General features: G+C 49.3%; 2 protein-coding genes across 5 annotated transcripts; both read left to right on the top strand.

Moving 5' to 3' along the window:
* The first annotated feature begins 1698 nt into the window (after positions 1-1698).
* LOC120661085 (AT-hook motif nuclear-localized protein 10-like) lies at positions 1699-5627 on the top strand. 4 transcript variants are annotated; one of them, XM_039939784.1, is made up of 6 exons: positions 1699-3012; positions 3551-3603; positions 4257-4388; positions 4521-4682; positions 4753-4842; positions 4925-5069. In XM_039939784.1, exons 1-5 carry the CDS (start codon positions 2484-2486, stop codon positions 4801-4803), a joined length of 927 nt encoding a protein of 308 aa, XP_039795718.1. In that variant the 5' UTR covers positions 1699-2483; the 3' UTR covers positions 4804-4842; positions 4925-5069. The 4 variants fall into 4 exon arrangements, with proteins under 4 accessions (XP_039795718.1, XP_039795715.1, XP_039795717.1 ...); XM_039939783.1 differs by lacking the exon at positions 4753-4842 and having other exon boundaries at positions 1705-2633; positions 2664-3012; positions 4925-5627; XM_039939781.1 differs by lacking the exon at positions 4753-4842 and having other exon boundaries at positions 1702-3003; positions 4925-5627.
* A 233-nt stretch (positions 5628-5860) lies between these two features.
* Positions 5861-10249, top strand: LOC120661087. Its single transcript, XM_039939785.1, has 2 exons — positions 5861-6294; positions 9828-10249. The coding sequence occupies exons 1-2, from the start codon at positions 6115-6117 to the stop codon at positions 9999-10001; spliced, it is 354 nt and encodes a 117-aa protein (XP_039795719.1). The 5' UTR covers positions 5861-6114; the 3' UTR covers positions 10002-10249.
* The last annotated feature ends 658 nt before the right edge of the window (positions 10250-10907 follow it).

The following is a 10907-nucleotide window of genomic DNA, read 5'->3' as shown; positions in this document are numbered from 1 at the left end:
ACCCCCAAATAATTCCATGCCGCCAGCAGCCAGCTACAAATCTTGGACTTAGCCTCCCCTTTTTTTTTAGCCTCCTTCCCATTTTTAAAAACACTGCATCAAATTACCACGTGAGGACGGCAAACCAAGCCGCATTTTAGTACATCGCAAAATTACAGAGCAAAAGGAAAAGAAACCAAAGAGAGAGGAGCGATAAGGACGATGCAAGCGACACGTGCTGAACAAGTTAAGTTACTCCTAAAAAGTGTGCCCTAGTGGCGGCATAACAATAAATAAAGCGGAAACTTTACTTTATTCGATTTGCAGGCTTAATTCTTGGCGCGCACTCCATCGCTCGACCCTAGCTAGGGCATCATTTTCACTCGGCGGTTCTAAAATAATTTCTTCCAAAGCGGCAGCAATTATTTCACAGGACCACGCGAAAACGGGAGAAATTGGCCGTGTTTGGTAAATTTGGCGCACGTTTTTCGAGAAGAGAATCTCGTTTGCATGGAGTACTAAATAAAGTCTATTTGTAAAACCTTTTCAGGGACAGGTGTAACTTTTCGAGACGAATCTAATAGTGGTAATTAATTGATGATTTGCTACAGTGATGCTACAGTAACCATACTCTAATCGCGCGGTCAAAGGCCTCATTAGATTCGTCTCGCGATTTACACGGGGGTTGTGGAGGTGGTTTTGTAATTAGACTTTATTTAATACTCGTAATCAGTGGTCAAAGTAGGGTGAAAATTTTTTCACCCCACAACCAAACACGGCCATTCTTTCAAATCCTGTGCTTCGCCGTGACCGTGAAGGGATCAAGCATTCCACGGGACAAGACATTTAAAAAAAAGGCTCAAATTTGGAGGTGGAGCCCGCGTGTTGTTCTAGTACTACTGCTGCTGGTGTCAAAATCCGTTGGAATAAAATTAGAAATGGTATTGCCAAGACGCCGTGTCCGGTTTCGATTCCGTTTCTGCTCCAAATCCGTTTTTGCTGACTAGGCTGCCCAGTGGTTCTGGTGCCGACTTTTTGATGTTTTGTGTCACCTAACGGAAAACAAACAAAGCCGCCCCGGCAGCAGAATTTCCAGGTACAGAGTACCAAATCCCGTTAAATCTGTGAATTAATTGTTCATGTTGCTTGTGATTAGTGCTGTAATAAATTGAAGGCTTGGCCGAGCGGCAGGATACAGCGAGGGCATTTGATAGCAGCTCTAAAATGTTATGACTTTATTAGGTGATTTATAATTTTTGTGTTTCAAATGGAAAACCATATAACAAAATGTCCAATTTTATGCTAGAAAAAAAGATTATTTTAAAGTTAAAAATGAAAAATATGCAAACATGATTTAATAAAATAAACAAACTGAAAATAGGTTAAAGGAATTAAGAAACCCCTGAATTTCCAAATTTTCATGCACCGCCCAAATATATAAAAGGGATCGAGTTACATTTAAAAAAATAAGGATATCTATTGAGCCTGCTTGAGAAATTCAAATTCTCGATGGCATGGCATGAGGTCGAGGCTATGGTCAAAACAAACACATGCTCCTTTGTTTTTCGGTTTTGCATGCCAGTTGTCATGTGGTTGGAAATGGTCATGGTTAGGTCCATGTGCACAGTGTAAAACCAGACAGAGCAAAAGAAAAGAAATGCAGAAGCAGATAAAGCCAAAAGCATAGGAGGCCACAAAGTAAATAAAATAAGCATAGGGGGTCAAATAAGGTAGACCCCTTACCAATGCAATCCTGACGTGCTTCACTTACCCGCCTGTTTTTTTATTTCCCGATTAAAACCCTTTTCTTTTCCCAAAAGATTACGTGCGAAGAGGGGAGCTGGGAAAAGGAAAAGAAAAAGAAAAATATAGAGAGAGAGAGAGAGAGAGAGAGAGAGAGAGGAAAATGGGGGTAGAAGAAGGCGGTGCGATGTGAGGGGAAATTACGTACTAGGACACCCATTGATTTCTCGGGGCTGCTTGAGCTGAGTTGTTTTGAGTGGTCTGCGAGGACTCCTGAGCTGCCAGCGTGCGAGCTTGCTTCTTGCCTTTTCATGACTGTTTTCTTGTGTTTTCTCTCTATTTTCTCCTAGCGCTTTCCTATTTCTGGAGATTTCTTGGAAGAATTCTGTGCTTCATTCTCTGACGGGGATCTCTAATTTTTCTGCTTTATTTGCCAAATCCTGATCAGCCCCATTATTTTCTATATTTATTGTGCTTTACCCCTTCTTCCTGCCGTTTTCGTTTTCCATTTCCCCCTCGTTTCTTCCCCGCCATTCCAAGCTGCCATCACCCTACGCTGTAAAACTTGTGCTGCTCTGCTCGTCTCCGAAAATTTTGGCTTGGTGCAGCGCTGGGTTTTGGGTTTTTTTGCAGCTCCTAGCTCACTCCGCCGCTCGAAAGATTTGCTCCTTGCAGCAGAGAAGTTGCAACCTTTGGAGCAAGAAATCGTCGGAGGGAGCTGTTGATTCGTAGCTCTCTGCTGCTCACTTGCTCAGTGTGGAATGATGGAGGTGAGGCCGTCTTCGGAGCAAGGGGTGATGCCGGCAAGGGAGCCGTTCGGGCTCCCGAAAAACCCGCCGACGCCGCCGTCCTCCGGCGGCCTGCAGAGCCTGCGCATGGCGTTCACCACGGACGGCACCCCCGTCTTCGCCCCGGTGAGCTCCGCGCCGCCGGCGACGGCGACGTACCAGCCCTTGGGTGGCGGGGCCCCTCCTAGCTTGGCTGCCGCAGGAGGCAATGGCGGAGCGCCGGTGCACCCGGCTCCCGCTGGCGCTGGTGAGCCGGTGTCCAAGAAGAAGCGTGGCCGGCCAAGGAAGTACGGCCCCGACGGCTCCATGTCGCTGGCATTGGTGCCCGCGTCGATGGCTTCGGCGCCGGGGTCCGCGGCTCCCGGCGCCTCCGGGCCTTTCTCGCCTGAAGGCGCCAAGACGCCGAACACTGCGCCGTCAGCGTCGCCGGACGGGGCGAAGAAGCGGGGCCGGCCGAAGGGCTCCACCAACAAGAAGCACGTGCCTGCTCTTGGTAATATTGGTATATCCTCATCCGAAACTACGCCTTTAGTTTTATTAGGTTTCCTTATTTTATGAAGCTCAAGAACTCTGATGCGAAATCTTCATCTCCTTTCTTGTAATTTTCATTTTTGTTACAAATTATAGAACTACTGCCTAGAGTGTGTATTTGCTCAGAATCGCTGGTTAGCTTTTGAATAGATCTGAGATGATGGACTGCAGGAGTGGTGTCAGGAATTTAGTGCTTTCTTTTAAAAAGTTACCTCTTCTTTATTTTGCATGTAAGATAGTCCATTTCAATCGGATCATTCTGGGATTTCTCTGGGAATGTCTGGCTAAGAATGATTAATGCTTAGTGTTTGGGAAGTCAAAAACAATGTTTGGTTATCACATTGTTGGAGTATTAATATCTGTTTAACTGAACTTTTAAAACTCCAGGCTTTGTCCTAGAACAGTAAAAGCTGATGCTTCAAAATGTTTAGCGCTTCAGTGGAATTTTTTTTTAGGAGAATTCAGTGTACATATGTTGGATTTGTTTCTGATGCAAATATGTTTTGCAGGCTCAGCAGGGGCTGGATTTACACCTCATGTTATTTTTGTTAAAACCGGCGAGGTATAGCTAATCCTCAATCTCTCATATCCTGGATTCTTTTCATATACCAGCTATTATCATCCCACTTTTGGATGCTGCACTATGTCATTTGACTGTGCATTATTCAGTTAAGCTTTTTAAGTAAGGTTTAACATTAATAAAGAACTAAAGACACCATCTTTCTAATTCACCTATCGTCAGTGGAAACTCCTACTTTGCATTAATATATTAATCGTAGTATGTGAGGGCATATTCTTACAGCTTACAGCTTTTTTGGGGCTATTCTGAGCAAGCAGGGCATATTCTGGTACATTTAGTATGTGAGGAATCTAGTCATATGCTTGGCTTTTACACTTCCATAAATTCTGTTAGCAGAATGCAAAGTCTCTCATTGTAACCTGGTATCAAGTGTTAGCTCCATAAAACATGTGTCTGTTAACTCCATAAAACATTGCGACCCAAATTGGTTACCAGCTTCTTCATAACCAGTGTCTGTTTTTTCTCTAAAAAATGCCAGTACTATTCAGGATGGTTATACTTCGTATCTCTTAGCAGAGGTCGCATTGTTTTTCTTGTAGAGTTAGATTGCACGTAGATATTAGGATACTGTTGCAGATGTTTGTAAGGAGAGGTTTTCACCACCGAAAATGGCTTAAACATTTTGCCTTTTCCAGGACGTGTCAGCAAAGATCATGTCGTTCTCTCAGCACGGGACGCGCGCGGTCTGCATCCTCTCAGCAAATGGCGCCATATCAAATGTGACGCTTCGGCAGTCTGCTACCTCTGGTGGAACGGTGACATACGAGGTTTGTAGTTTTACTGTCAGAGAAGTTTTTGTTTAAAAAAAGTTACCGGTAACTCGTGACAATCCAACCGTTCTCCATGCATGAAAATGCAAAGAACTGTGGGTGATTATGGAATCGTTGTTTTCCGCACAGGGCCGGTTCGAGATACTGTCCCTGTCCGGGTCGTTTCTTGTGTCGGAGAACGGCGGCCATCGCAGTCGAACCGGTGGGCTCAGCGTTTCGCTAGCAGGGCCTGATGGCCGTGTCCTGGGGGGTAGTGTCGCCGGACTTCTCACAGCTGCTTCACCAGTACAGGTCCGTTCTCCGTTCAGTCACCTTCCTCTTCCTGTCATTCATCCGATGATTAAATTACGGCTTCGATCAGCGCTGTTTGCTAGGCATTTGCATTGGTGACTGCTGTTCTCTGGCTGGTTAATTGCTGCCGAAACCTGCAGCTTCCTGGTTTCATTTCTTGGTACTACAAAGTATCTACAGAGAGAGCGCTGTCAGTGCCATCCACCAAATGCATTGTGACCACCGTACTGTTGTTTTTACAGATCGTAGCGGGGAGCTTCAACACCCATGGAAAGAAGGAACCGCCGAAGCAGCAGCAGCAGCTTGCTCCGTCGCCGTCAGACACATCACCGGCGCCGCTAAAGGTCGCGCCGGCGGCGGCGCCGAGCAGCCCGCCGTCCAGAGGCACGATGAGCCTGAGCGAGTCGTCCGGCGGGCCCCCGAGCCCGCCGCACGCAGGCGCCAGCGCCAGCACCGGCGGCGGCAGCCACGGGCAGCAGCAGCACCAGTCGTCAGGGGGCTTCTCCGGCGCGTCCTGGAAATGACCTCCCCGCGCCATCGGTGACCAGACCAGACTCCGTCTGATCGTCGTCGTAGGACTGGCGGCAGAGCGACGAACGTTCGGCGGCTGTCGTGGAACCAGACCGCAAGCTCTTTTGTGTAGCGTGACGCACTGATGCGTTGGAGGACTTGAAGCTCACCCGGGGGGGACGACGACGAGCTTGTAGGTGGTGCGTGTCGTCAGATTCTGCAGCTCTCGCTTTAGGTGTTGAGGTGTGTGTCTCGATCGTGCAGTGGTAGTACTGGGTGGGTTGCTTATCGTCGTCCCGTCCGGGTGCCGTGTACTGAATCTTTTACCGTTATGCTGTGCGATTACGCAGAGCATGTTCGATGCTGCGTTTCGACTTGGCACGCGTGATTTCCTCATGTACTTTTCTCATCGTCAGCTTTAGTTCTTCCGTGGAATGGTTTGCGCCTGAAACTGGATAATCCCTAGCAGGATGACACTGAATCTGAAACCTTTTTCTCGGATTTTTCTTCTGGTCCAATTGAAAGCATCTCGCTGCGCAAGTGCGCAGGATGCCTACAGTTTTCCTGGAATACGTCTCCCAGACGAGGAGGCGTAAACGAGCCGACTCGACTCGCTGTCGCTGGGCCCTGGCCTCTTCCCTTCCACACGCTGACACGCAGCGAAAGCGCCCAAACGACGGCAGGAAAGTCGAAAGTGAACCAGCGGCCCACGAAACTCCGGCGCCCGCCTGACCTCGCCACCTCGGAACGGAAGAACCCTAGCCGCCCCGCCCATCCACCCGCCCTCCCGCCCATGGATATCGCCGGCGACCGGCGACGATAGCGAGACGCAAGGGAGGACGTGCCGTGACCCTGTGGAATCGCTTCGCCTGAGGCGTGTGGGGCGAGGAGGGGAGGGGAGGGAAGAGGCGGGCGGGGCGCGATGTCGGTGCGGATCAAGGCGGTGGTGGACCGGTTCGTGAAGGAGCTGCAGGAGGCGCTGGACGCGGACATCCAGGACCGCGTCATGAAGGAGCGCGAGATGCAGAGCTACATCGATGAGCGCGAGCGCGAGGTCGCCGAGCGGGAGGCCGCGTGGAAGGCCGAGCTCTCCCGCCGCGAGGTAAACGCCTCAGCAATTTTCCCTCGCCTCGTGGCGTTGAAACCTGAAACAACTAGTGTGCGCTGCTCCTAATGGGGTGCTTTCGTTGGCGTTGATGGATTGGCTGATGTTGCGAGCCGCCGATTGCCCAATGTTGATGCACTGACATCTTCGCTTAATCAGTGCTCGTGATCCTCATTAATCACCCAATGTTTCAATTGCAATCAAAGAGCTCATGAGCCATTGAAGTGAAGTAGTTTGGGTTTATGATGTAGGTTTATCAGTAATCACTCACACGTTGTGACTGGGGGAACTGCTTTCCTCATGTGGTGGTATTTTTCTTCTGTCATATAATTTCTCGGATTTCAGTCTTTACTGTTCTACAGATTTTTGCATATAAAATTCGTTTTTAATACTTCTCTTCTCACATAGCAGATGAAAAAACAACTCCAAATTCATCCAATTTTCTAACATGAATCCCTCCAGTGCGCCAGCCTTTTTCTCTTGTGAGCTATAGAGTTGGGGTGTCCAGTTCAGGATTCAGGTTTCACTTACCCTCAACCCAAGAACTAGCAGTGCAGTGTTAGCCTGACGGTGCGTTTTGGGGGGTGGGATTTGATCACGGTGGTGGTGGTGGAGGTCAGAAAGGGCAATTGATAATACTGGAAGGCCTCGATTGGAGCCACTTGCGATGAGGATGTATGGCTTTGCGAGGCTTGGGACTAAGGAGAGGAGGGCGCCTTAGTCACACGGAACGCAGAACGACGCCGCGTTCTGCGTTCCGGGAACTTCGTTCCAAACGAGGAACGGGAACGACGCAGGACGAAGACGGGTACGCGGAGGGGACGGTGCTCGGGTCGCCGTCCTGAATGCCGGTGGAACGCAAAGACCACCGGACGCTCGGGTCATGGCCCTGTTGTCGTCCCTGGCGGCGGCACGGTGGGTCAGGCCTTATTGCACGGCGGCCGCCATGGCTGATGCAATCCGCGGACAGAGACTGCTCGATTTCCGGTCGATTTGTTCTTGGTTTGTGAGTGCGGCGAGAGTCTTAGGTAGAGCACAAAGACCGGCGGCCCGCGGCTGGCTACATCCGGCCGTGAGCATCTGGAGGAGGTGAAGCGGCGGCGGAGGAGTCGAGGACCCTGATTGGAAGGTAGCAGCCGGCCGTGAGCACCTAGAGGAGGTAAAGCGGCGGAGAAGGAGGAGTCTAGGACCCTGATTGGAAGGCAGCAGGCACCATCGAAGGTATAGGGATAATTATCCTGGGCCTACATATTTCCTTTCTTGATATGGAAGTGTGCAACATATTTATAGCATTCAAGCAAAATTAAATAAGGAAGTTTAGAGGTTTCTCATCTCGGTCACAGTGTTCCGAAATATCGTTCCGAATTAACAGGGATCACTTTCCACGTTCCAAAATCATCGTTCCATAGAGGTATTACCCCCCTCGTTCCATGTTTTTAAAAAATAGCATACCACATTCCTCGTTCCCATTGTCCCGGGAACTTGGTGACTAAGGAGGGGGCTAAGTGGAGGTTCGATGATATGTGGAGGGGGGTGCCACCCTTGAGAGAGACGTGCAGTGGGGTAGTTAGTGCTTGGGTTAGGGGGTCTGTATGATGGGTGTCGGTACCCTGTAGCAGGGATACCCACTCCTACTGCAGTAAGGCAGGACTCGCGTAGTCATCCATAACTACGACCTAAGGGGCGGAGCAGCCGGGCCCCAGGGGTCCGGATCTTACCTCACCGGGCCAACGGCTCCGGACCCGTTCCCCGCTCTGGGAATGGGTCCGGTGACGCCACGTGTCCCCGAGGAAGGGAAGCTCCGCGCCAACAGCTGAGGACTCGGACCCCCCCCCATATGGGTCCGGGACCTCCCACGCGCGTAGAACCAATATACCGCCGGGGCGGGGTCCGGGGGCGCCACGTGTCCCGCAGGCGCAGGCGCGGGCCCGAGTTTTCCGCTGGAAGACTCGCCCACCCACCACATTCAATGCGGGTGGTTGAGGCGTGCTCTGCCGCCGCGGCACGCGGGGCAGTTTTTGTCAGGCCTCACTGTAGACCGCATATTACCGAGGTACACAGTGCAGCCGCATGCGCCGCATGCACGCAGAGCCCGTCTGCCGCATTAAATGGATACGACGGCACGACACCCTTTCATCATACCGCCTACGCCGCAAGCTACACGGCCCGTTCAGCTACGCGGCATGCTACGGCAAGCTACGACCTGACGCCGTTTCGACAAGACAGGGCATGGCTATGCCGGACGGAAGATTCCCACGGGCAAAGCAAGGAAATCCAGGAACAAGGTCTCCGTCGCCTGCAACGTCATAATGTCTGTACAGTATGTTATTTTATACTACATCGCTGGGCCCATCTGTCGGGGACCCAACGGCTATGTACACTCCTCCCTTGAGATATAAAAGGGAGGAGTACGTGAAGCCAGGCCAAGAAGAGCCAAACACAAGCTCGGATTCACTCCGAACAATCCCGTTCTCAACCTCTTGAGAGCACAAGCAATACAACACACAGTGGACGTAGGGTATTACGCTCCGGCGGCCCGAACCACTCTAAACATGTTGTATTCATCGTGTTCTTGCATCTAGATCGGACTAATCCTAGCTACCCCCGAGTACTCACCCTCTGGGTTTAGGCGGGTGCACTACGCCACCCGGCTGTGGGTTTGCACACCACGACAATGGGGGAGGAGATCAATCAACTAGATTTCTAGGTGTAGAGTGAGAGGCCACAAGTTTAGATGATTTGGAGGAAAGACATCTGGTTTAGACATGCAGTCATGCACATCTATAGGGCTCGGGGCTTGCTCCTTATTTGAGTTAGCAGATAAGATATATATTGTTCTTGTTGCTTCACTTATGGAAACTGATTGTACCCATTCGTCTTGTTTCGAATTTACATGTTCAGTTGCTATTGTTGCTGCGGTGTAGTCATGTCTTCTATATGAAGCATTTTTATCTGTATGTAGTATTTCGTCTAGCCAGTGATTCAAAGTCTTGACTTATTCCTTATTATGGCCATTGTTGAGATGCCTGAAAATGTAACAGGTACTCGAATCTTCTGCTGCCATGCCAGAAGAATAGAGTTTTCTTGGTTGACTCTGAGCATGACTCAGTTGAGTTGTTAAATATATGTGATTCCTACTTTGAATTGTTAAGTGTATGATATGGAACAGGGATCCATTGAGACGTGTCTTTATGACTGTTCCACGGTACTTTGGATATAATAAAGTTATTAATGTTGTGGCAACTAACAGTTACTTCATGCCCTAGAACTGCAGTGTGTGCTGTTAATTTGGTTCTTTTTTTTTCCAGTTAGGACCAAGTTGAGTTAAAGCACATGTTCTTCCAATTGCTTTGAACTTTGTTAGATTCTTAGAGCAATATGAATTTTGGGCAGGAGCTTTCTGATGTTAATTAAGCATTTTGACAGTGAATGTCAAGTGCATCTGATTATCATAGTCTACCCAATTCATCAATATGAGCTGTTGATCTCGGGACATGCAACATGACTTCTTTTGATTGCATCTCTAACAGGCAGAGATTGCACGGCAAGAGGCCAGGCTGAAGATGGAAAAGGAAAACCTGGAGAAGGAAAAGAGCGTCCTCATGGGAACTGCTTCCAGCCAAGACAACCAAGATGGAGCCCTTGAAATCACCGTCAGTGGCGAGAAGTACAGGTGCCTTCGTTTCTCCAAGGCAAAGAAATGAGAGCAGATGAACTGGCGCTGAGGAGCTCTAGCTTGTGTACTGGACTGAACATAGTCTCGTAGCCTTGCTTAAATGCTTAGCCCTTATCTTGATTTAAATTGGATTGGATTCTTTTTTTCTTGTATAGGTAAATCGTAAAATGTGCCAAAATAGAGTAATATATATATATATATATACTGATGTTAAGACTGGCATTAAAAAAAATTGGGCAGCTATAACAGCTGCAATGATTCTTGATGATGACTGAATACTGCTGTTAGTTGTGAACTTGCGCTGCCATGTTCTTGTTGATATGTTTACAAGTTATTGCCCGCCGGACCAGCTCAGTACTGGCTCTAGAATACGAGTTTGTATAAATGGTCAACAACTCTGCAGTGACCTAGTTGATGTACCAGATTTCGTCGGCGTTGCCGCTGATTGGACGCTAAGAAGAAGCTGTCAATGGCTTAGAGCTATCTGATGCCACCTTTAAACATCTCTGCCAACTTGTAAGCAAAAAGGAAACTAGCCGTTCATAACAGCTGGTTCGGGACTACTAAAGAATCAAGCAAGGCTTGGGCAGCAACTGGCATTTGCCGTTCAGTTCACCAAACGCAATCAAACAGCCTGTGGTTTATCCCAGTTTATGCACGTCTGAGAACAATGCCAATCACGCCATCTAGGCTAACAAATCATTTGTTTCCTGGAACAATGATCAGTGTATACAGGACACGATCCGTAGCGGTGGGTCCATTTGGCAGCTGGAGAAGCAACAGAAGGTGTCCTCCTGTGAGGCAGGGCCCACGGTCCAGCTAGACCGAGAGGGCGTTGTGCAATCCAACTCCACGGGAATGCCCGCCCGGGAAAAACCCCCAAAACACCCCTGGATCCGACGCCTAATCGCGACGGGCATGACGGTCATTTCCA

Source organism: Panicum virgatum, chromosome 2N, assembly GCF_016808335.1.
Source record: "Panicum virgatum strain AP13 chromosome 2N, P.virgatum_v5, whole genome shotgun sequence".
NCBI classification, from domain to species: domain Eukaryota; kingdom Viridiplantae; phylum Streptophyta; class Magnoliopsida; order Poales; family Poaceae; genus Panicum; species Panicum virgatum.
This window is presented reverse-complemented; position numbering and strand designations above follow the sequence as displayed.

Coding starts and splice junctions, on each gene's coding strand:
- LOC120661085 (XM_039939780.1), top strand. CDS start 2,484: ATGATGGAGGTGAGGCCGTCTTCGGAGCAAGGGGTGATGCCGGCAAGG. Junction 3,013..3,550: donor GCCTGCTCTTGGTAATATTG/GTATATCCTCAT, acceptor TATGTTTTGCAG/GCTCAGCAGGGGCTGGATTT. Junction 4,389..4,520: donor GTGGAACGGTGACATACGAG/GTTTGTAGTTTT, acceptor TTTTCCGCACAG/GGCCGGTTCGAGATACTGTC.
- LOC120661087 (XM_039939785.1), top strand. CDS start 6,115: ATGTCGGTGCGGATCAAGGCGGTGGTGGACCGGTTCGTGAAGGAGCTG. Junction 6,295..9,827: donor CCGAGCTCTCCCGCCGCGAG/GTAAACGCCTCA, acceptor CATCTCTAACAG/GCAGAGATTGCACGGCAAGA.